At 34.8% G+C, this 24,307-nt stretch overlaps 2 protein-coding genes across 3 annotated transcripts; one reads left to right on the top strand and one right to left on the bottom strand.

The window, feature by feature from the left end:
- The first annotated feature begins 2,564 nt into the window (after positions 1–2,564).
- On the top strand, positions 2,565–10,483 carry LOC144445283 (arylsulfatase B-like). The gene is made up of 8 exons (XM_078134824.1): positions 2,565–2,819; positions 4,798–4,987; positions 6,305–6,471; positions 7,065–7,275; positions 7,622–7,862; positions 8,462–8,628; positions 9,814–9,996; positions 10,461–10,483. The coding sequence occupies exons 1-8, from the start codon at positions 2,565–2,567 to the stop codon at positions 10,481–10,483; spliced, it is 1,437 nt and encodes a 478-aa protein (XP_077990950.1).
- A 502-nt stretch (positions 10,484–10,985) lies between these two features.
- On the bottom strand, positions 10,986–19,196 carry LOC144445993 (uncharacterized). 2 transcript variants are annotated; one of them, XM_078135657.1, is made up of 8 exons: positions 19,027–19,196; positions 17,496–17,654; positions 16,450–16,603; positions 15,064–15,135; positions 14,058–14,228; positions 13,536–13,646; positions 13,177–13,332; positions 10,986–11,502 (listed from the first exon to the last, which is right to left on the bottom strand). In XM_078135657.1, the coding sequence occupies exons 2-8, from the start codon at positions 17,637–17,639 to the stop codon at positions 11,201–11,203; spliced, it is 1,110 nt and encodes a 369-aa protein (XP_077991783.1). In that variant the 5' UTR covers positions 17,640–17,654; positions 19,027–19,196; the 3' UTR covers positions 10,986–11,200. The 2 variants fall into 2 exon arrangements, with proteins under 2 accessions (XP_077991783.1, XP_077991784.1); XM_078135658.1 differs by lacking the exon at positions 13,536–13,646.
- Between the last annotated feature and the right edge of the window lie 5,111 nt (positions 19,197–24,307).

Raw genomic sequence — 24,307 nt, 5'->3', positions numbered from 1 at the left:
TGACCTCTGTTGTATGATGTTGTGATGATACGAGATCCTCAACTTTGACCTGTGGTGTGTGGTGTTGTGTTAAACATATTTTACTATATTTCATAACATTTTACCTTTTTTTTCAAAGAACTTATTGGTATAATGAATCATGAAGACTAGATTAACAAGTATGAGAACTAATTAAATAAACTGAATTTTCTCATTTAGAACTTCATATTTTCTATGACTTAGCTGAATGCCTCAGATGGAGGGAGTCGTCGTTGAGGGCTCTCCACACTGCTGTCAATCACACCATTAGTGGAGCAGATATCTAAGGGCATATTTTTAGCTGAATCGTTCAAATTGTGATACAAGCATGAAACTTGGCCTGAATGTGTCTTATGGAGTTATTCTTTCAATCCATTTCATTTGATTAGACATTTGCAAATCAGAAATGTTTACCAAGATGGCTGCCATAATCTATTATGAATTTCATATTTTACCTATAATTTGCAAGAGTTGTCTGATTTTGGTTAATATATATATGTTTCCAACAATTCTAAAGTTGATTCTGTTATTTATTTAATCTTCTCATGCAACACCTAGTGTTATTTTAGTAATAATTGTACTCAATTAAATATTTCATTTTTGACATGAACATGTTATTATTATAAGCATATAAAATCATCTTCACACTCCGTTGAAACATGCTTATTATTCAAGTTCTTCCATCTATGCACCCAAGATTCATCCCCATTATTAAACTCAGCCCAATCTGCTAAGTAGTTTTGGAATTAAAGATTTTATACACTGGAAACAATTGATGTGTTTACCACTTGATATGATCAGATACAGTGCTGGTTGCGAAGTTGAAATAGCCGCCAAGAGTGTGCTGAGGATTGTGGGATATATAATCAATTTCCGTCATGCCGTCCAACTTTTGTCAAGCAAAAAGAAAGTTTGTCCTCGCATGTTAATGTTTCGTCCCTCGACATTAATTTTGGCATCCTGTGTTAAGTAGATCTCGTCGATAAGAAAAGGAGGTTGTAAGGTGACTAATAATGGTTCTGCAGTCAGAGTACAAGATTTTAATCGACTTCAATTCATATTTCGGCTTGACATTTAAATACTTTTTACACAAATTTAGAGTTTTTCACCAAAACTAGGTGTACTGTTCTAAGGATTAATAGTTTGCAAAGTGATGTTTTAAGTCTTGTTACAAAACTTTAGAAAATCTTAAATGTCATCACTCGAAAATAAAGCTTGGGCAACAAGAATGAAAATTTTCGTTTTGAAAATTAATTTTGTGCTCTGTAAAAAGAAGATTTTGTCACAGAAATTGTAGTTTTTTTATTTGAAATTTTTATTTTGAACCAAAAAATTAATGTCTTGTCACATGAAAGAAAAGTTTTACCTTGTATTAAAAATTTTGCTCTCAAAAATCAACTATTTATTTCACAAATTTAGTTTTCACTGTCTCCTGTGGGCCACCATACTAAGTAGATTGGGTATGATTGTTAGCAGAACTGAACTGAGGTTCAGTAGTGCTATAGGCATCGCCCCGTGTCTGTCTGTCTGTCTGTCTGACTGTGTATGTGTGTGTGTGTGTGTGTGTGTGTGTGTGTGAAACACCAAATGCCACACCTTTAATTAGGCTTGGTATGGTATTAATGGGTAATCGTGTAAAGAAAGCTCAACGCTGACCCCAGGTAATCTGTTCCGAAGCGTGCACTTAAATCATTTGTCGACTAACCAACACTGTCTGTTTTGTCGGCATAGATTGATGCAAATTTGACGTTTCGTTTTAGAGTGAATCGCGTTACGTAAACTACACATAATTATGCTAAGTCTTTATGAAAATGAGTATGACGATGTGGTACAGCTCGGCAAGGTATTAATTGGAAATCATTTTTTTAAACTCCACATTACCGTTTCAATGCTGACCACGGCTAGCATTTTGGGATGTCGACACAGATATACGCAAATTTGATGTGTTCCGTTTTAGAGTAAATTATCACTTAATATATTCGTGCTAAGCCTTTTTGACAAGGATTAAGCCTTATGTGAGTCTCAAACAATCAAATGCTAAGCCTTTACAACAAAGAGTGGATTTATGTTGTACAGCCCGACATGAATTTAATGAAAACTCATGTAACAGCTTCTCTCTCTCTCTCTCTCTCTCTCTCTCTCTCTCTCTCTCTCTCTCTCTCTCTCTCTCTCTCTCTCTCTCTCTGAAAGGATGTGATATATATATATATCGAAGGATGGTCACGATACACTAATAAATGCGTTATTAGATATTTGAGTATGTTCACAAATTACCGTCACCGGTGTTTGGATAAGTTACACGTGCCGTGCAAACACTGGTGATGGTAATCTAAGAACATTCTTAAATTATTATATCAATATTATATCAATGATTCCTTTTGCATATGACCATCCTTGAATAGAATCATCCCACAAGTGACTTCTGTACTTTGATGATATGCAAATAATAAATAATATAGAGAACATTTGGACTCTCTCACTTTTTGTCTAGTTTGGTTTATCTAGATTATGCAAATTGAACAATCCTGTGTCGTCATCACATCAATATGGAGTGTTACATACATTTCATAGTTTTATCGCTGGTTGTACCTTTGTTTATGTCAAGTGAAGTGACCAAACCTCATATAATATTCATCCTGGCCGACGATTTAGGATACTTTGATGTCGGGTATCGAAATGGTTCAATTGTGAAAACCCCTAATATTGATAAATTAGCAGCGGAAGGAGTGAAACTGGAACGTCACTATGGCATGTTGTCATGTATGCCATCACGAAGTTCTCTTATGATGGGACGTTATCAGGTAGGTTGGTCACAGATGCAAGAATACATTTTAGTACCACACTCTAAATTCGAGATTGACATTTCACGATACAGGCATGCACACTATACACTCTTTCTTTTCGTTGGTATTCATAAAACCTTTCTTCTTACATGTAAAATAACATTACATAATATGATATCGTAACTGTGCGATGGTTGAAGGATTCAATATGAGAAATACTATTACTAATTATAAACCGCGGTGGTCCGAAATGCTGATATTATACCGAGGTGTAGTTACAGCTGATTTCAAAATACCGCTTCTCTGTTTGATACAACCACGCAGATTTCAATAAGAAACTTTGACAACGTGCTACACTGTAATAGCAATATATCTATACAATTTATTGCTACATTTTGTCTAAATGAAATAAAACCGTTTAAATGAACACTGCAACAAGACGCAGACACTTGGTGCCAATTACTGTCTTGACGTTTGCATTTGATGTCTGCATGTTGGCACACACAACTTAATTTCATTTGCAAGAAACTGTATTCATTCAATCTTGCTGTAGCATGTGTAGTTTCTTATTAGTTGCTGCATGGTTGTATCAAACAGAGAAGCTGTAAGGTTTGTTAAAATTCGCTGTATGTGTATACTCAGACTTTATAACTCATCAAGGGACAGAGAAAGTGTCTCAATACAATGTGTCTTTTTGTGGCGTTCAGGCTCAAAGTTTGTCGGTGGAAAAGAAAGACTGAATGCCCCTTTTGAACTGATATTAAAGTGCACCAAAGTTCATCCTTCTAATTGTCGGCCAATGTCGCAGAATATTGGTCAGTTCAATACAAATAAGCATGTTATGTTGCGTGATTCACTAAATTTTACATCGTCGCAAACCACGACCGCTTTACGGTACCGTTCTTAACGAGTCGCTAAGTGTAGCGGAAGAAATAATAGCTCTGGTTTGCGAGAATGTAAATTTTACTACAAGGAGCATGGGTGAATGCTATACAATACGTCAGTTCATTAGTTGCTTCAAAGATATGATGGCATATTGTATTTTGCTCTTCAGTGGAATTTTACATGTATTAATATGGTACAACTCGGTATGGATTTAATAGGATATCTTAAATCGTGTAACAGCTTCACATCACCGTTTCAAAGCTAACCTCAAAAAATACCCGTCTCCAAATATATGTCTGCACTGTCAAATTAACTATGGATTTGATACTAGGTGGTACACATGCAAATTAATAGTATGTAATACATTCGCAATAGTCTGTGTTTCAAATAAGCTATATAATATATCTATTGCGGACAGAGGTACATAACACTAATCAGCATATCACGTCAATAGAGCGCCAGAGTGCATACTTTTGGTTCTTAATCTGAAAAAGCATCGGCAACAAGTTTCCCTCCCCCTTCCTTCCGCTTCCGCACGTATCCCACTCCACGGATGAAATGAATTGAACGAATTGAATAATTCTGTAACTTCTACAGGATAAATGTTCATCATTAATTTCTTTGGAAAGGAAATTCTCAAAAAATCGCAAATACAGGAATGTGATTTGGAACATCCCTTACAATAATACCTGTTTGAATTGTGTTGGTACTTATATTTTCTTTAAATGTCGGATGAGAACAAAAATGGACCTCCACCCTATCCCAAACTTAATGATTTACGCTTTTTATCCAACTTTGAACCATTGACCTCCTCCCCTAATTATGATGAAATAATGATAACCCCAAAATAATACTGAGATAATAATAAAACCATAAATAATGCCGAACTAACATCTAAATAATGACAAACATAATCATAAAATAATGCAGAAATAACTACAATTATGAATAAAAAAACATTTTTATAAAAATCATAATAAAATAGTTATAATTTGATGGTGATCTCACTCCATATTTCTTGGCGTGGTAGTGAACAATTATCACTGATTGTCTATATATGATTATTGAACCAACACTGGACTAATATCAGTGCTTATCTCTATGACTTTAGATCCACACTGGTTTTGACTACACCTGTTTGGATGAAAATCGTGTTCGATTTTGCATGGCTCCTGAAACCCTGACTCTACCCATGAAACTAAAGGAATACGGCTACTCTACTCACATGATTGGAAAATGGCATCTTGGAAGTAACAAGAAGAAATGCTTACCCACAAATAAAGGCTTTGATTCTTTCTTTGGTAAGTAGTATGTGTATATAATGAAGGTTACACGAGTCATTAGTTTACAGTTTCGAAAATACAATGCAGATTGCAATGCAAAAGAACACACGAAATGTATGGGAGTCTAGATCTTCGGTAATTACAAGGGCGGCAGCCGGTGGAATTAGGGGAAGGGAGTTACCTTTCACAAATCGGTTCTCAGGGCCATATTTTAGAAAACATAATTGGGGAGGGTTAACTTTTTACTGTGCAAACATAGTTCATTAACTTTTTTTTGCAGTTTCAAATGAATTCCGAATATTGACTCGTTGCCTGCACCATGATGTTACACGATTATGCTTCTTTTTTAAAGTACAGCTTCGGGATCATTCGCCATCTGGTCCTACTTAGATAGTGACGTGTTTTACCTTTTATCAGTTTATCTGTAAACACTACGCCCTGCACATATATGTATGTCGTTTTCACCTCTCGGCATATACTAGTGAACATAAATTTTCAGTGATCATCTTCATTAGAAAACAATAAGAATGTTCATGAATCATACATGTACAGTCGTGTTATGATGTAACGCTTGCTGAAAATAAACCTGTATGAGAATGTTGTGCTTTTGTCTGTCAGTGTGTGTGTGTGTGTGTGTGTGTGTGTGTGTGTCTATGGACACAATATCTTAAAAATATCTTTAAACTCGCCTAAATTCTAGCGAAACTAGCTACACATCTGTTTAATGATTAATGTAAGGTTTTGGTAAACATATGCATATTAATGAGTCATTTACATAACAAACAGTTTTCAGAAATTAGACTATTAAGAATGCAGAGTCAGATTTCGTATACATTTGTACATAGTGGAGTAATTATGGTCGAATGGTAAGAGTGGTCGGCCAGGAGTCTGCAGGTTGAAGGTCCGAAGTCGTTTGCATATTCATTGATTTTATTATGAGGCTATATCTTAAGAAAGCAGGTTTCAAATTTCATATAATGCGACTCAGCATGTGTATTACAAAGTTTGTTGATTTTACTTTTAAGATTAATGAATAATTTGCATGATTAATGATTTGGGTGATTAGGCAGTATCGTAATTTTACGATTTGGTACATTCAAAACGAATGTGTCCGATATAGTTAAATAATGTTGTTTTTAATTCATTAATATATTTGCATAATTAATATCTTAATCCATGCTTCAAATTTCAAATGACTTTGTGAATACATTGATGACAAAATACATGTGCCCTGTATCTTAACAATACATGCTTTACTTCAACTGTCATATAACATTGTGTATAATGTTTATGTAAGTGAGAAGAAAGGCGTTCAGATTATATCTTGGTTTACAGGTTATCATGGTGCAGCCGAAGACTACTATACCCATCAACATAGTACAGAATGTCGAGATCTCTGGAGGAATTTAGATAATGTGGCCGACGAACATGAAAACCAATATTCCACACACATATTTACTAGAGAAGCCCAGCAAATAGTTGAACAACATGACCTAAAAAAGGTATGTTAGTTTACAAATAGGACCAAACATTGAAGGTCTTTTGGCTGAAGATAAATAAAAAGTACATAGATTTTTATATTTTTATATATTTATTTATTTATTTATTTATTTATTTATTTATTTATTTATTTATTTATTTATTTTATTTATTTATTTATTTATTTTTATTTGTTTATTTTGTATTTTTATTTATTTATTTATTTTTTTTTTTTTTTTTGGGGGGGGGGCTTGTGGAACGACCAGAATTTACGGAAGGGGTGAAAATGTGTTGGTCAAAAAACAATTCCCCCCCTCCCCCGCCGGTGGTGGTCTTAAAGCAATAAATAAACGCATAATATGCCAACTATGTTTAATAAGTAACCTCAAAACTGCAGGGCGGATTTGTCTCAGCTGTTCCGAGGAATTTCTAGATGAGGAAATATTCAACATGCTAATATCTCGGATGCTATAAATTAAGGAACGCACCCAGGCCAAGCATACAAGTCAGCGAGAGTTATGGGTAAAATATTATATGGTGGTAAATTCAAATCCCCTGCAATACCAAGCTTTTTCATATTATACACTGCATCTACATAATTGCATTTTACTTTCAGCCAATGTTCATGTACCTAGCTTATCAAGCAGTTCATGCCCCTCTACAAGTCCCTGGTGAATATTATGATCAATATAAAAACGAAGATGTCGATGACAACCGAAAAGTCTATGCTGCCATGACAACGTGTATGGATGAAGGCATAGGGAATTTAACATCGACTTTGCAGGAAACTGGACTGTGGAATAACACAATACTTATTTTTGCCTCAGGTAAATGGCTATATTCTAAGTAATGCTAGATGTCTACATCACATCTACATGTCTTGTTCATATATAGTGCAATCACTGTCTTAAAATATACAGTATCGTCATGCCCAAGTGGCCCTCCTCTGTCAAGAAAGTGGCCGAGGGAGTGGCCAATATGGTGATGCAACACAGAGCGTCATACAGTCTTCAATGCATCACATGAAACAAACATGCACCTAAACCACATTAATGTAAGTTGCTAATGTTGGGATTGTTGTTTGTTTGTTTGTTTGTTTGTTTTTGTTACTCACTTTAACATTATTTTAACATTTCTAAGGTTCAAAATGCTATTCTTTTATACCTTTTCAAGACAATGGGGCAACATTTCGCACAGGTGGTAGAAATTGGCCTTTGAGAGGTGCCAAAGGAAGTGTATGGGAAGGAGGTGTGCGTGTTCTATCATTTGTCAGTGGTCCTTTATTGGTAAAACCAAGGCGATCTTCATACGGAATTATGCACATGATTGATTGGTTGCCAACCTTGGTACACGTTGCTGGTGGTACCGTTGAGGGCGTGACACTAGATGGTATCAATGTGTGGGATATGATTAGGTAGGACACAGAACTACGTCATATTCAATACTATGGCCCTAATATCACGACCAAATGATACATGTAATGATATGTGATCAAACAGTGAAAGAAAATGGACCTTTACGTTTCTGTTAAAAAAGATATGTCTATGTATTTATGTGCTTTTGTTTGTTTGTTTCTTTGTTTATTGTTTGTTTGTTTGTTTGTTTTAACACGACTCCTGGGTTCCCTGTGCTAGTAACTCAAAACGAATTATATGGCTGTGAATATAAGTTATCTAGTTTGATATGAATTTATTCGTTTTGATTTTGTGGTACTATTTTGATCTATGTCAGAATTAGCAAAACAAGTAGTGAAACTTCTGAGAAAAGTATACCGTAGGCAGCGATATCAGAGACAATTGTATCTGAGAATACTAATTTGACATGCGTAGATTGCTTCCCCGCTTACATCAAAACAATTATTTTAGCTTATACTCTTGAAGCATTTTAGAGTTAGCGCAAAACCTGGAAGCAAATTTGATATAATTTGGTATATGCACTGATGATAACAACGAAACGAATATAGAAACCGTACCACAGGCATTCAGTTTACATCTAGGCAACAATTAATTGCAGTCGCGGATCAACTTCTCCAAGGAAAGAATTATTAATTCATATGAGTGAAACAAAACAAGCCATTGAGAATGAGAGTGTTGAACCGTGGAAACGCAACGATATGTACAATATCAGGAAGACTTCAGCCATCATTGTTGGTCATTGGAAATTAGTGACTGGTCAAAAATGTAAGGAAACCTTTACCTACATGTTTAGTGGGTTTGAGTGCAGCATGCTGGGTAAATGTGACCCATTACCCTCCGCCAGTTCTGTTTCGTCTCCCTCGATTTCCTTTCTCCAAAACATGGCTTTACCCTGTGCTCAAATATTTTTAAAACTTGATGAGTTGAATGTGCTCTCAGAAGTGAAAAGGGAATCTGACGCTCAATGGTGATGACTCTGTACCATTACTGCCACCACAATTATAATATTGATTGGACTGTTATTTCCCATTGCTAGCACTCTAGTGGATTTGTGTAAAGATAATATATGAATTAATCCATTGATCCCAATTCACTGGAATGGTAGCAATTAATGACAGTGGTGGAAATAGCAGGATGTCAAAGGTCACAAACAATGCAAAGTTAAAGTTATGACTATGATAAGGATTACGTGTAGCATGTTTCCTAAGAATTAATGGTGTTTGAAATATTGTGTCCACAGACATACAGACAGACAGCCAGCCAGCCAGCCAGCCAGACAGACAGACAGACAGACAGACAGACATAAGTATAGCATTACCCTTCTCTACGGAAGGTAAAAAGATGTCATAGTAAAAATGTGACCCTTCCCTCTAATTTTCCTAAATCCTCCCCAAGAACCTATTCTGAAAATGTCACCCACATATGAAGGCACTCTAAGTAGGTTTTTGTTTCGTTGTAATCTTCGACACTTTCCATGTCAATGGTACACCGATTACTTTGTCAGAACTTCCTTGATTGCATATATTTGCTCTGTTTATAGTCAATAGCATTGTAAAGAGTTGTCAGAGGTGTGTCATTTATATGCGTGCGTTATCAGTATTTTAGTTTAGTTTTATTAATTAAATTTGTAACAGAAAAACCTTCTGTGGCACTCAAACGATTATAGCCACTGGTTTGATAGTAAAATACAAAACTACGTCTCCAGCGCCTTCTTTACTTTACGCCACAAAGATAAGCACATGTGACTATCGTTAGTCCTCACTTTTAGTGAAATAACTTGTTTATCATTGGTACATGGTAGAACTTTCCAATGTCGGATATTCGTGTTACACAAAGTTAGCCCAAATAACCTTTAAAAAAACCACACTTTCTACAAATTCATACATTCTAGCTTTGAGAACGGCTAGAACGACTTTTTTTTAACTTTGATTTCTGTTTCCTGACAAACAGGGCCGCCAATGGTTTTGCCCCCGGAATATCACCAAGAAGAATCAGTTGATCTAGCTGACAGAAAGGGAAAGATCCTTTTTTTATTCCATCTGGAACAAGATCCGAAAGAAGAAACTGATCTGTCGAACAGTAGACCTGATATTGTTGTATTCTTACTGAAAAAAATGCAAAAATATCATGAAGGTATGATATTTTGCCTAAGTGGTCTGACACGTCTACATTGCCCGTCATTCGGAAACACGGACATTGGCGAGAGTCTCTCTCCAATGTCTATGTCAAAATTAAGTGGGAACCATTCAACCTTTGGCTAGAAAATCAGTGATTCCTACATTTGCATAGATTACTCACAATGCCCTTTATATTTTGTGTTCAAAACTGTTCGAATTGTCTTGGTTAAAAATACATTATCGGTCTCGCAGACACTTCATTATATGACATTTATTTACACCAAGTCCAAATATTACATAGCATTGCTTTCATTACATTACATTACATTACATTACATTACATTACTTTACATTACATTACTTAACATTATTACATTACATTACATTACATTACATTACATTACATTACATTATTACATTACATTACATTACTTAACATTACATTACATTACATAGGATACATTTATATTTAAACTGTAGTGTCAAGATCACTGTCTAGTTAAATGCAAAATTAGAAAATATGTTGCTTGTAATGGAATTATTTCATACTGGAATGTTTTAAGCGATCGGATAAGTGTCAAACGTTCTTCTTTGATTTAGGGTATCTCAATCTACAGCGAATTTCACAATACTGTTCAGCTTTCCTGTTTGAGACAACCTCGCAGAAACCAATAACAAATTGGCTAGCTATGCGACACTTTAAAATAGCAAGATTGAATGAATACAGTGTCTTGCTACATTTTGTCTAAGTGAAATGAAATCCTATGCCACTATATACAGACATTTTACGCACCCTACAATGGGTGTTTGATATTAAGAAAAGGATTGACACCCAAATGTCTGCATAGAGTTGCAATACATTTAAATTTGTTTATTTCATTTAGACTAAATGTAGCAAAAGATGTGATCTTGCTATTGAAGTGTGGCATTTGCAGTTTCTTGTTGGTTTCTGCGTGGTTGTATCAAACAGACAAGCTGAACATTATTGTGAAATTCACTGTAAACTATGTTGTCATCTACTTTGTGCATGGGGCGACAATTTGTGTTTTACTTCCTGATTATAATCCATTTCCACATTGAGAAATGTATTTCCATAGCATCACACGTTCTTTTTGTAGTTCAACAATTTTCCCGATCTTGTTTTGATGAAAGGTGACGAATAAATGTATTTCTCTAGGTATCACAATTTAAAATTGCAGAGTTACATTTTATGTCATTGGTTATTCCTTCGCATGTTTTTGCAATTCCTTAATTTCCTCAGCAACTTTCTTGTCTTGCCTTTTCACAATTTCATACAAGGCGTCATAGGTAGGTGGTATGCCAGTAGCCGTTGCGGCTTTACCATCCATTTCAATCCATTGGCAGATGAATGCCTCTGCTGCTGCCACGCCCTCAAGTACCTGTTTTCCTCGAGAATGCTTAATTGTTTCACCTTCTATGCCAACCTCTTTAGCTATCACTTCCCATTGTGTTTGTATCTTCACGGCAATTATTTTAACATCACCACGTGCTATCATACGCCCTGCAGAAATGACAATTAACAGAATGGCCAAGAATGTAAACAAGAAAATGTTTCGATTTACGTTATTGCATGAACTAGGACGAGTATTATTACTATTCATTTACACAGTGTGTGGGTGCTCTGTGCCATGGGAAAGGGTTAAATCAATCACGAAACTCAATTGTCTTTGCAAACTGCTTTTTGTGGGATACAAAAAAAGATCGGGTGTATTGACAGCTTAGTCTACGCACAGACAAGTATATCTTCTTAATTATCTGTAGTCTATACAACATCATTATGATTGAAACAATCTATAGTTTGTTCCTTTGATAACGCCGATCAGTTAGTGCCAGGGTGCCAACTTTTTGAGCCTGTAGTATTTTTTGAGACAGTCTTTGCAAAAAATGTATTACGTATTTGGTAACATATTATACTCTAGTCAAAACAAATTTTGATATAAAATCTCCACTCGTGATCTGCTTACCAAACCAAACAACCTTGTGAAGGTACCATGGGTAACGTATCAATGAATGCATAAGAGTGATACACTGTAACTTACTTTGTCTGGTAATTATTGATACATGGGAAAACTATTTTCAACGACAGTTCCAGTAGCGTCATTATCAAATGGAAAAGAATGATTGTTGGTTCAACTATAACGATGTTGCGTCCCGTCCCGGTGGTGGCAGTCCCGGTGGTAGTACTCATGCTTGTTAGAAGTTTCACGGAAAAGGAGGTGTTTTTCGTCGGCCATTGTGAAATCGTAAAAAAAGGGGTACTTTTTCAGATCATTCTATTATGGTAAACAATAGTATTCAAACATTAGGGCAAACAGTGCAGGGTATGGTAAAACTTCCTGGGGTTTTTTGCAGTGTTTTCTCCCGGATTCACCAAAAAAATAGGGGTGTTTTTCATTGAAATATTCCAGGAAAAGGGGTACATTTGAAATTTCGGTAACAAGCATGGGTACCATCCAGGGACTGACACCACCGGGTGTTGCATAGACTGCACTTTCGAAACCTATGTTTATACTGTTTTACGTAAAACGTTCTTTTTAACTTGGTAAACATGAATAATTGTTAAATGTAATAAAAATCACTTTTGTACTGTACATGACATCTGAAAGGGATGATACGAAATAAATATAGATATCAAAAGTCATCGACTACTTGGCGTAATCTTACAATTATTATAAAAGATTACATTTTAGAAATAAAACTTGGATTGATATCGAGGTTTTTACAATAAATATCATAATCAACTGTTCATATATGCTGCATATACTACCTGTTTCACGTTAGTGTTCACTGGCTATTATATGTCGTCTGTTTGATACACCACTCAGAAACCAATAAGAAACTGTACATACAAGAGTCTATGAATACAATTTCTTGCTACATTTTGCCTAAACGAAATGAACTAACCATGCCACCATGCAGACATCAACTGCAAACATTAAAAAAATCATGGCACCAGCGTGTCCATGTCTGGTTTCAGTATGTTTAAATGGCTTATTTCTTTTAGACAAAATGAAGCAAGAAATTACAATCTTGATACATTAAAGTGTGGTATGTGGAGTTTCTTATTGGTTTCTGTACATGTGTGGTTGCATCAAACAGAGCCAGTAAACACTAACATGAAACGGGCAGTATGGATAAATAACAGTATCAGCAAAAAAGGAAAAAAAATAAATACCTGTACTTTCTCTTTCCAAATTATCAATACGATTTGTCATCATACCACACTGCTCTTCCATCCATAGTTTGAGTTGACCCAAATTTGTCTTCACATTCTCAAGTTCACGCATTACATCTTTTCCACCTAGTAACATCTGTAACATGTTTTCGATAGCTGCAAGTGTCATTTTGTTTATGAAAGAAGACCAGTAACCATAATATTATTAGTTGAAGCCATTTGTGTATCAAATCATAGAAATTACACTTGCCAAAGTGTTTCAGTTTTATATCTATTTGAACAAAGGTGAACATACATTGGAATCCTTGTAATCAATTAGCACCCATTTAAGTATTTACAAAATTAATCATAAAACTTACATTGCTGTTTTTCGATGTCTTTTAGTTTCTCTTTTACTTTATTTAACTCTGCACAAAGTTTTTCAACAATTTTCTCCAAGTCGGATGTGGCATTGCGACCTGATGTCATGTCTCGTGGAGAAAATAGGATGTAATTAATCAACCACTTGTTTATATATCGTCTGTGTTTTCTTTTATTACCTTTTGATGTATGTATGTATGTATGTATGTATGTATGTATGTATGTATGTATGTGTGTATGTATGTATGTGTGTATGTATGTATGTATGTATGTATGTATGTATGTATGTGTGTATGTGTGTATGTATGTATGTATGTGCATGCGTGTGCGTGTGTGTGTGTGCTATTTTAATTTTCATGACTGTCATGGTGGATTTTTGGGAAAAAATCTTTAATCACTATGAATGAATCATAAAATTAGTTTGTACACGAAAACAATTCTGACAACTATATTTTATATTTGTTTTACGCATTATTACGTTGATATTTCTCGCTTGTATAAATAACATTTGTGTAACTTACCTGCTTGTAAAGTGGCTATCATACGTTCCAAATCATCAATTTTATCAATCTTTCGCTTCATGTCTTGTACATCATTTCTAATAGCTTTCATTTCCTTTTGCATGAGGGCAAATTGTGATGCAAAACTGTCTTCCTGTGATTTGAACATACTACTGATCTCTTTAAGCAGTGCTGTGAAATGGTTTTAAAACTTACATTGTATTAAATACATCAAAATAATAATCATAATTATTGGTTCTATGATACTTTGGAAACAGAAATGACTAAAAGTACTATTTAAAGTAACCATATGGATGAGGATTGGGCATTAATTTAGACTTTTAATTTATAAAACAATTTTATCATGGTTTCCAGTCCTTCCTATTTGAAAAATTAGTGTGAAACAACATATGCCATGTTATTGTTTGTAACTCTGACAATAAATTGCAAAAAATTTATAAATGTGTAAACGTTTGCTATTGTACATAAAATGAATGGAAAATCCAAGTCAAATATAAACCGTGAATGGATAAGTCACAAAATCTTTCAATAATCACAAATTACACACAATTACACACAAATGGAATGAGAACAAATCATAGGATAAAGTATGATATTACATGGTATGACATGAGATACCGGGTATGATATGATATGATAGATATGGTATGATATGATATGATATGATATATGAGGATATCATATCATATCGTATATCATATCATATCATACAATATATCGTATATTATATTATATTATATTATATTATATTATATTATATTATATTATATCATACATCATATCATATATCATATATCACATGAGATATGATATGATATGATATGATATGATATGATATGATATGATATGATATGATATGATATGATGTGATGGGATGTAATTTAATGTGATATGATATGATTATAATATACATGTATGTCATGACATGACGTGACATGACATGACATATTATATAGTAACAAATTCTCTTTACACTTCTCCTTGTCTTGGTTCCCGTGTACCTTACCTTCTTGATCAAAATCCTTTGCTTTTGCTGCTTCAGCTGATCTTGAGGGTTTGGGTGATCTTCGGGGTGGGGCTGATACATACAAAATAGAAAACATAAGGGCGCCTTTGCATGTTCAAACTGTTATATATTGTAATACAAAAGTTGATCACCCAATGAGACATCAAATTTTGATTCTGACACAAATGGATTCACGCTTTATAGATTATTTTAGCACTAATTCACAGCATATACATTAAACTACAGTGGCCGACTAGGACAGAAAGGCATGCTCTCTTGAAATGAGGGGTTCCCAATCAAAAAGTGGGGTTCCCAATCAAAAAGTGGCGTTCCCAATCAAAAAGATACATTGCTCAAAAAGATATGTGTTCCCATGAAAGAAGAGATGTGCTGTCTTAAGTGAGGGCACGTCTCTTTTTTAATTGGGAATGCCTCTTTTTGATTGCGAACCCCACTTGCACATCTCATGGGTGATGATGGAGCTTTGTGTGAGACAGGAAAATTGAAGGGGGGAAAAAAGAAAACACAATGTCAAATACGAGAAGATACAGTAATATACCTTGGAGTGAGAAGATACAATGTACCTCCATACACAGAGCAGGGGTTAGTCTGTATTCGGGTGCAGATCATACTTTGTTGTATTCCTTAAAAAAAACTTCTAAAATATACATATATGTTTATTACTAATCATGTACAGATATATAACCCATAACATGCGATATAATAATCAGCATGTACAATGTACATTCTCTGTTCTATACACATGATACAGAATGTGCGCTACTCACTAAGGATTTGAACACATATAAATATAATCCAATGTCTGTACCAACCCGGAAGCGCCCCTAATGGCAGGCATCTGAGTTAAACGTTCCATTTTAAAATTAGCATAACATTTACATAATCATGGTGGACACGTCTTTTTTTCGATGGGCGCTGATAGTGAGAGTACATACCCTCTTTCATGGGCGCATGTCTCTTTTTGATTGGGAACCCCACTTTTTTATTGTCTTTTTGTCCTAGTTGGCCACCGTATTAAACTCATTGTCGTAAATACTAATCATAATAGGTGCTTGGGGCACACATACTTCTCGTCAAAAGTAGTTAGAATCTAAGGGTACTATGCAATTGCTTAATCTAAAAGAATACATCGATCAGAGTATGTTTCAATCTGAAGCAACTGAACAAACTTTATTTTCAAGTAAATTTTTGCATAAATGCATTTTTTGACCAGACGTTTGTATGTTCCAAACACTCTAATGCTATACATTTATGAGAAGGTGTATCAATCGTGATTAGCAGATAAAGACAAACTCGAAAATTCATTTATGACACAGTGCATTCAAGGCTGATGATTTTACTTTTAATAATATCTTTATAACTTACCCGTAATTTTCACCTTCAACCCTGGCCTTAGGAGTTTTAGGACAGCTTGGGTACTCCCGAGCTCAACAAGGATTTCATACAGTCTGACATAACCATCAAAGACATCCTTAAACGTGTTAACAATAAAGCGATATCTCGACTCCGCTGATTTACCCTACATAGAGAAAGAGTGTCAAGGTTCAAACAAGCCTTAGCTAGAAGTATGTTTAGAGATCATTGTGCGCTCACATTATCAGCTTACGTTTTATATTATATAGCAATGATGTGAATGGTTTATTAATTACACAAAGAAGAATATCCATTATTGGCCGATTTATAATAACATGTGACGATTTGACTGTTAACATTGTAGTCTTGGTTAGTAGGCATGTTTGTTTTTATATTCAGAACAACTTAACCCTTCATCACTATGAAGTATTGAGAGGTGATATTTCTATGGTTGTTATGCCAGCTGCCACTTTTGAATGTGGTGTACATGTGTCTTGCATTTTACCCTGGAAACTCATCATTGTCGTTATTTTAACAAAACGCTATAGTTTGTCAGTTATATGAACAGAGTCATGATTTCTAAGCATGGTTATGTTTACATTTGGAATAACGATTCACTTGACTACCCATAACTGTTAGACGAGAGAAATTAAATTAAAAGTTTATTTCTTCCATTGGCAAGCTACAATTCAATTACTGTGCATATGTTTGGTTGTTTGTGGCTTCTTGGTCATTTTATCTGTCAACGCTAAACTTGATGTGAATTATGTTTATTTGTTTGTTAAACATAAATTTAGCATTTATCAGTATGTCGATGTGACAAAACGTGACAAGAAATTGAATAATTATTACTACCTGTTAGTTATTGCTAGGATGACAGTTGGTGTAGCAGTTCACTATGTTAGTGTGCACAGACAACTTTGGTTAAAGATAGCTCGGTTGCATGCCGGTGCAGCTTCAAGTTTGGAAAACACCTTGTGCAAAGACAGAGATGGTGTCATCTGCATTTCGGTCTCACGTTAACTCTGGAGGCATACATTATTATTTTTTATACACACTCTTAAACCGTCGAAGTCCCGCCTGGTGAAATATGCTGGATATTTCTCAATAGCCAGTCTTATCACATCTTTGGCCTCAATTTTCGTTGATAATATCTCAACATTCTTCGAATTCCTCAAGATGTCCAACTGTCTCTGTTCCATCACTGTTTATATAACCTGTACAAAGAAATGCATGCAGGAGTACTGTTTAATCTACGTCCATGGCTAAAATATATACATTAACAAGTTAAACAGTGTTTCGAACAGAAGATCAACACTACCAATGCATGCAACTGGTGTCATTACACTATAAGGTGTGAACACTTTTATAGTTGATTAAATTACTATTGACAATATATAGTGTTCACTTAGTCTCAATGGAAGGTAATATAATATAAACAGGTAACACTAAGTACTAGTTCTGTCGGGTAGTATAGTCTTTCATCACTCTTTGCCGGGTCAAACAATATGTGAGCACAGCGATTTGTAACACACGCCATGTTATCTGGCAGTCTGCCCAACGTCTCTCTTGTGGTACGGTATATTGTATTGTCACAACGACACGGCTTCGTGACTCAATTTCACAAACCGTTAATGCCATTGTTGTTGTTTTTTCAAAGCGTATATGGTTCTCTGAGGTCTAAGATCGTATACATGAGATCTCCGATCACCATAGAATTCCAAGCCAGAACACATATTTCTGCTGAAGCAACGAAATATACGATGCGTCTTGGATACTGTCGTAAAAGAGGCTGTAGTTTACGACAAGTAGGATTCATACGTCTTTAGACATTTATTGAAAAAACCAGCATTCATTTCAAAGTACACAAGGTTTTCGAAAGATGTTTGGTATGATAGTCTATGGTAAAACGTTCGGGTTAAAACAATTATAGTAAATGATATCTTAAAAATGGATATGTTGCAATAAATTAGTGTCGGAGTTGAAACTAGCTGATGGTGCTAGTTTAAGCACAGGGAACATGATGAATAGCTAACTTTGTTGTCACGATTGTCCGGCTTTCTAATATCATTTTCTTATTTTCTCTATATTTCAAATAAAGTTTTCAATATTGCCATCATAAGTATTGTTTCCTCTCACTGTTTTTTCCCGATTTCATACCGTTACCAGTCTTATCAGAGTTTATCAATTTTGCATTAATTAGTAGATTGCTAATCCTAGACCAACCTCCGGGACATTTACGCGGTATGTGTAAACGTCTACTGATCCGACTAGTGGAAGTACAAGGAGTCAGATAGCCAGGCTAAATGGAGTGGAGATGAAAATAGGAATGATAACTTTATACGTTAAAAGTTGCTAGTATATATCCCGGTTATATAGATCATAGGTATGGCAGTCTCATATACCCCAAACCACTATTATTTTGCAACAGATGTCTTAGCTATACACGCTATAATTCACTTGTCGTAAATCAAACCTTTCCTACTACAGAGGTCGCATAACGTGAACACTATGACTTGGAGACTCAGATATTAAAGCCAGGCTGCATTGGGGAAATTGTTTAAAGAGTAAAAGGAAACTTAAACTCGCCTGTCACACTTCCTCCTCTCAGAACCAATCACCACAAATTCAGTAAGCAACTGTGTGTTTTCTGTACTTATAAACTCTGTCCGCTCAGTCAGTGATTTGAATGCCTTCAGTTGTACATACGAGGAAGTAAATCAGTAGTCGTAACAATCGTTATATTGTTTGAGAGACAATTATAGTGTCTAGTCATGGTAATGGGCGTACGTACGATACACTGAAGGTGTCCGCATTGTTGTTATGTTTCACCTGAGTACAACATACAATGTATTTTACGTGTCTGTTTTGTTACCCTGTCGTCTGTTATTAGTGTAAAAGTTTAGCAATGAGTATCCTCTCATCGCTCGTGACACTTTTGTGACAGTTCAGTGAGGGATGAGATAATGATGCATGGCATTTTCCAAATGTTGCAAACTAAATCATTGTCACAACACTCATTTTTTGTGGAAGAATAGTCCATCATTTTTTTCGATCCGAGCAAAAATACACATATCCATAGAAACTGATTGGCATATCTAAGTCGTCAAAGGGATGGGAATGCTTGAAATTTTACCAAAAACATATGGCTTCTAATATCCAGAAGACTGAAATAAGTCAATAACAAGAGGAAAATGTTGTTTTCGCAGCAATTCTAACCTATTAGTAGGTAGAAAGATCTGCTGCTATGTGTTATATATAGTTTTGGAGGTTCTTTTGATTTAGAAATTCAGTTTTGGGATATTGAATTATTTTGAGTCGTATATAAATTGGATTGAATCATTTAATTTCAAAAGGAAACCATTTCTTGCATATCACGGACACTACTTAAATTTCAACCTCAAATCACTGTAGGGGTCTTGAGTTTCAAGTAATTGATCAATTGTTGCATCGAGTTCCTTGCCATTGTAAACCATTCGTAAGATCAACATTAAGTTTTATTTTCTCGCAGGAGACACTAGAGGGCTTTCCTAAGAGTGACATAAGTATTTAAACTATATCCTGCGACTTCAAACTAAGGAAGAGATAAAGTGCTTCTCTGACTTGACTTTTCATGCTGTGATATTCCTCGTCACCATCAAACCTTTTAGAGGAAATTAGTACAACGTGGAGAAAGCGACTGTTTTTGCTTCTTATTATGTCTAGCTTTATGCAACATTTGAAAAAATAGTGTGCAGTTATGATATATTATTTGAACTATTAAAGGAAAACATAGAACTTATCGGTCAGATTTGATTTGATTTTATTTGACTTGATTTGATTTGACTTGATTTGATTTGGCAAAACAATATTCGGAAAACCACAAAACCGGATATACAATACAACTATCAAATTCACAAGAAAGACAAAACAGATCCATCACTGAATACGTTTGCCAAGGATGACAACAATTTTTAACAACTTTTTTTCCATTGTGGTCCTCCATCTAACTTATTTCCATTGTGGTCATACTTTGGTGTGTTCCAAAGGTCACATCAGAATTGTCTCTCGAATTCAGATTGGAAGAGAATGTTTGTCTTTTGTGTTGTGTTGAGCTGAGATTTGAGAGGCTGTTGGGTAACAGAGACTAACACTATCAAGGAATATTAAAAGGCTTAAATTTTTATGACATTGAGGGCGATGTTCTTTATCAAACTATTCAACTTAAAACGCCAAACTCCTACAGACTGCAACAATGGTTATCTTGCAATGGTAAATTTGGAAGACAGACAGACAGACAGACAGACAGACAGACAGACAGACAGACATCGTCGTCGTCGTCCTAAACTACAGCCTCTTTTATGGCACCATCCAAAGGACATGTTTCGTTGCTTCTGCAGAAATTAGTGCTCTGGCTTGCGAGAATGGCATACATACATACATACATACATACATACATACATACATACATACATACATACACACACACACACACACACACACACACACACATACATACATACATACATACATACATACATACATACATACATACATACATACATACATAAATACATACATACATACATACATACATACATACATACATACATACATACATACATACATACATACGTACGTACGTACGTACGTACATAGACAGAGACAGACAGACAGACAGACAGACAGACAGACAGACAGACACTTTTGAACATGCAGAGTGTTTTAAAGAAAATGACAAAAATAAAGATTATATTTACAAACTTTCTGTTTAAATATTTCAGATATCTATTCATGGTAAAGTAGTGCTCTGGCTTGCGAGAATGGCATACATACATACATACATACATACATACATACATACATACATACATACATACATACATACACACACACACACACACACACACACACATACATACATACATACATACATACATACATACATACATACATACATACATACATACATACATACATACATACATACATAAATACATACATACATACATACATACATACATACATACATACATACATACATACATACATACATACGTACGTACGTACGTACGTACATAGACAGAGACAGACAGACAGACAGACAGACAGACAGACAGACAGACACTTCTGAACATGCAGAGTGTTTTAAAGAAAATGACAAAAATAAAGATTATATTTACAAACTTTCTGTTTAAATATTTCAGATATCTATTCATGGTAAAGTACAAATCTCAGTGACACTTTCTTCCAAAGACACTGAATTGAGAACGTATTTCTTCAGAATCTGGTTATACAAGGACATAAAACACAGTTATTACTGTATTATCTCGTACAATAAAGGCACTCCTCTACATCTGAAAGTAGTCAGTATAGAGAAACGTCTAAGGATACAAATTGACCCAAACAAATATGCGGGTGTTTTACAAGTCATGCACAAAATATTATACAATGTGACACATTCTCAGAGAAATGAAAACAGAAATATACAGGAACATCACTTATTTTGTCCACTTTACCAGGACATTATCCATAATCGTGTTTAACAAACTTTGCATCACCATAATTTGCTGGTATCTATGTCAGTATGTATATCTAGGTCTATTTCAAAGTTATAATATCAATCCCTTAACAGCACTTGGCATAGAAAGGATGACAACATAGTATAAAAAATACTGCATAGATGATATTATTATCACAGTTTAGGTACTTCAGGTTTGGAGTATTTTCAATGCCAATCACTCCTGAGACACATGCTTTGGCTAGTTCTTTCAATGTGTAACTTAAAATAAACAATTGCTGAAAAGATGTCACACACTGGTCACCTTGACAACTCGTGCTATAGTGTACATAAAGGTTACATAAAATCTAATAATTGACTGTTTGTAGTTGACCTTTGACCGACAATTTACATGCTTGTGACCAGGTCAAAACAAAGCAAATTGCATAATATGACAAAACTAAATATGCATTCTTCCCATAACATTTCTTATTAATATTTCCTAACATTTTTTGAAAATTTGTTACATCATCTCTCATACTTTGCATATTTCTCTGAGATAAACTGATACATTCTATCACATGGTATAAGCTGACAACTGTAAGGTAAAAATATACACTGTCACACTAATGTTCACAACAACAATCTATATATTACAGTAAGTATGATCAAGAATTCATTCATGATCAATGTAAAACAACAACTCTTCTCTGTCATATATCATTACTACAACCAGAGACATTGGAGAGACTCTCTCCAAAATCTATGCTACAACATTCAATGTACAAAGTTACTAATGGTGTCAATGTCCACTGTTACAAGCTTTGGTCATGGCAGTTCAAAATGTACATAGTTTATGATGCAAAACCACTCTAAAATGGAGTTTAAACCAAACATTGTTCAAGCAGATGGTGATGATTAAATCGTCTAAGTCTGCTTATAACATTGATCACATTGTTAATCATATTCAAACATTTCCAACAAAATTTTGCTGGTTTTTTGTCAGAAATGCCCATCATAGAATGACTTGTAACAGGGACATACATACAATATGATTGGACTTGTGAGAGATTCTATGACATAAAGTTCAAGTCATTTTAGTGTTCATATACAAGTGAAATAAAGTCTGACATACCTGTTTCAAATCTATAACAATAAAGTGGCGAACGACAGTCAATTCTACCTTACAAAGTATTACAAAATCTCTAAAATTAAAACCTTTTTGAGCAGTTACTTCTGTAAAGATGCAACAATATAGGTGACCAAATATTCCTTCCCAGGTTTCCTGACTTTCTGTGGATGGAATCAAAAGGTTCTACTCTACTACTACTCCCATGACCTTTGTGTGACATTTGAATAGTGTGTCAGGTGACCTCCTTGAATAAATTTACATATAATTGTAGACATGCCTTTCTAAAGTCGTGTACCGACTTATCACAATAGAAGTTAGATTTACATTTTCATTGACTAAAAAGTGAGCCAAGATATTCAAGATATGTAAAGTCTAGTTCTGACAGAAATTACATTTGGGGTACACCCAGGCATGCCTAGACGTAGGTAAGACCGAGGACATGACGATAACGGACTGAAAGGTTCCCCCTAGTGCCAGCAAAAAAATTAGGCACTTGATTCTAAATCTACATATATTTACATAGCCTTAATTCCCATGGTGATGAAGCACTAGCCACTATGTTACGATATTTTGATGGATGGAATACATGTACTTTTACTGATATGTATGAGTCGTAAAGTAAAAGCATTTTATTTCTATGTACAATAACTCACATATTAAGTCACTAGATGGTTATCATGTGATTAAATTCATCACTTCTTGAGCCATAACTAAATCTACTGCATAGTACAGTTAATTGTACAATTAAATTTTTCACTACATTTCAATACGACCCAAATCGCAATATAAAGGATGTTGTCCATCTACATCACGCCTTCTAGATATATTACAACACAATCGAAACATGTAATGGTTATTATGTACATTCCTGTAATGATTCATTGATTATCTAGACTAACTGAGCGTTTACCTTCAACTTGATTCGCTTTTATATGAAAGTAGAATTACCATAACATTATAGATTAATTTGACAAACGTGCCATGTTATCCTTCCATGTCAAAATATCGAAATATTAAAGCAGCTATTTTGCTGAATAGGATATTCCAAATGTGTTATCTAATTGACTTTAAGACTATTTACATCTGGCTGTCCACAGCAAGCCGTTTCACAACTATTTCATGTACATGATAATTGCACCCTAAGGCCAGCAGGCGAGGAGGGCAAAAATGCGAATTGGTGTATGACATGATTTCCTTACTGTCACTAACTAACCGTGACATAACGGAGTCAACCTCTGAATATTCTTCAAATGTTACTA

Source organism: Glandiceps talaboti, chromosome 14 (genome assembly GCF_964340395.1).
Source record: "Glandiceps talaboti chromosome 14, keGlaTala1.1, whole genome shotgun sequence".
NCBI classification, from domain to species: domain Eukaryota; kingdom Metazoa; phylum Hemichordata; class Enteropneusta; family Spengelidae; genus Glandiceps; species Glandiceps talaboti.
Note: the sequence above shows the minus strand (reverse complement) of the source record. Positions and strands in the feature narration are given on the sequence as shown.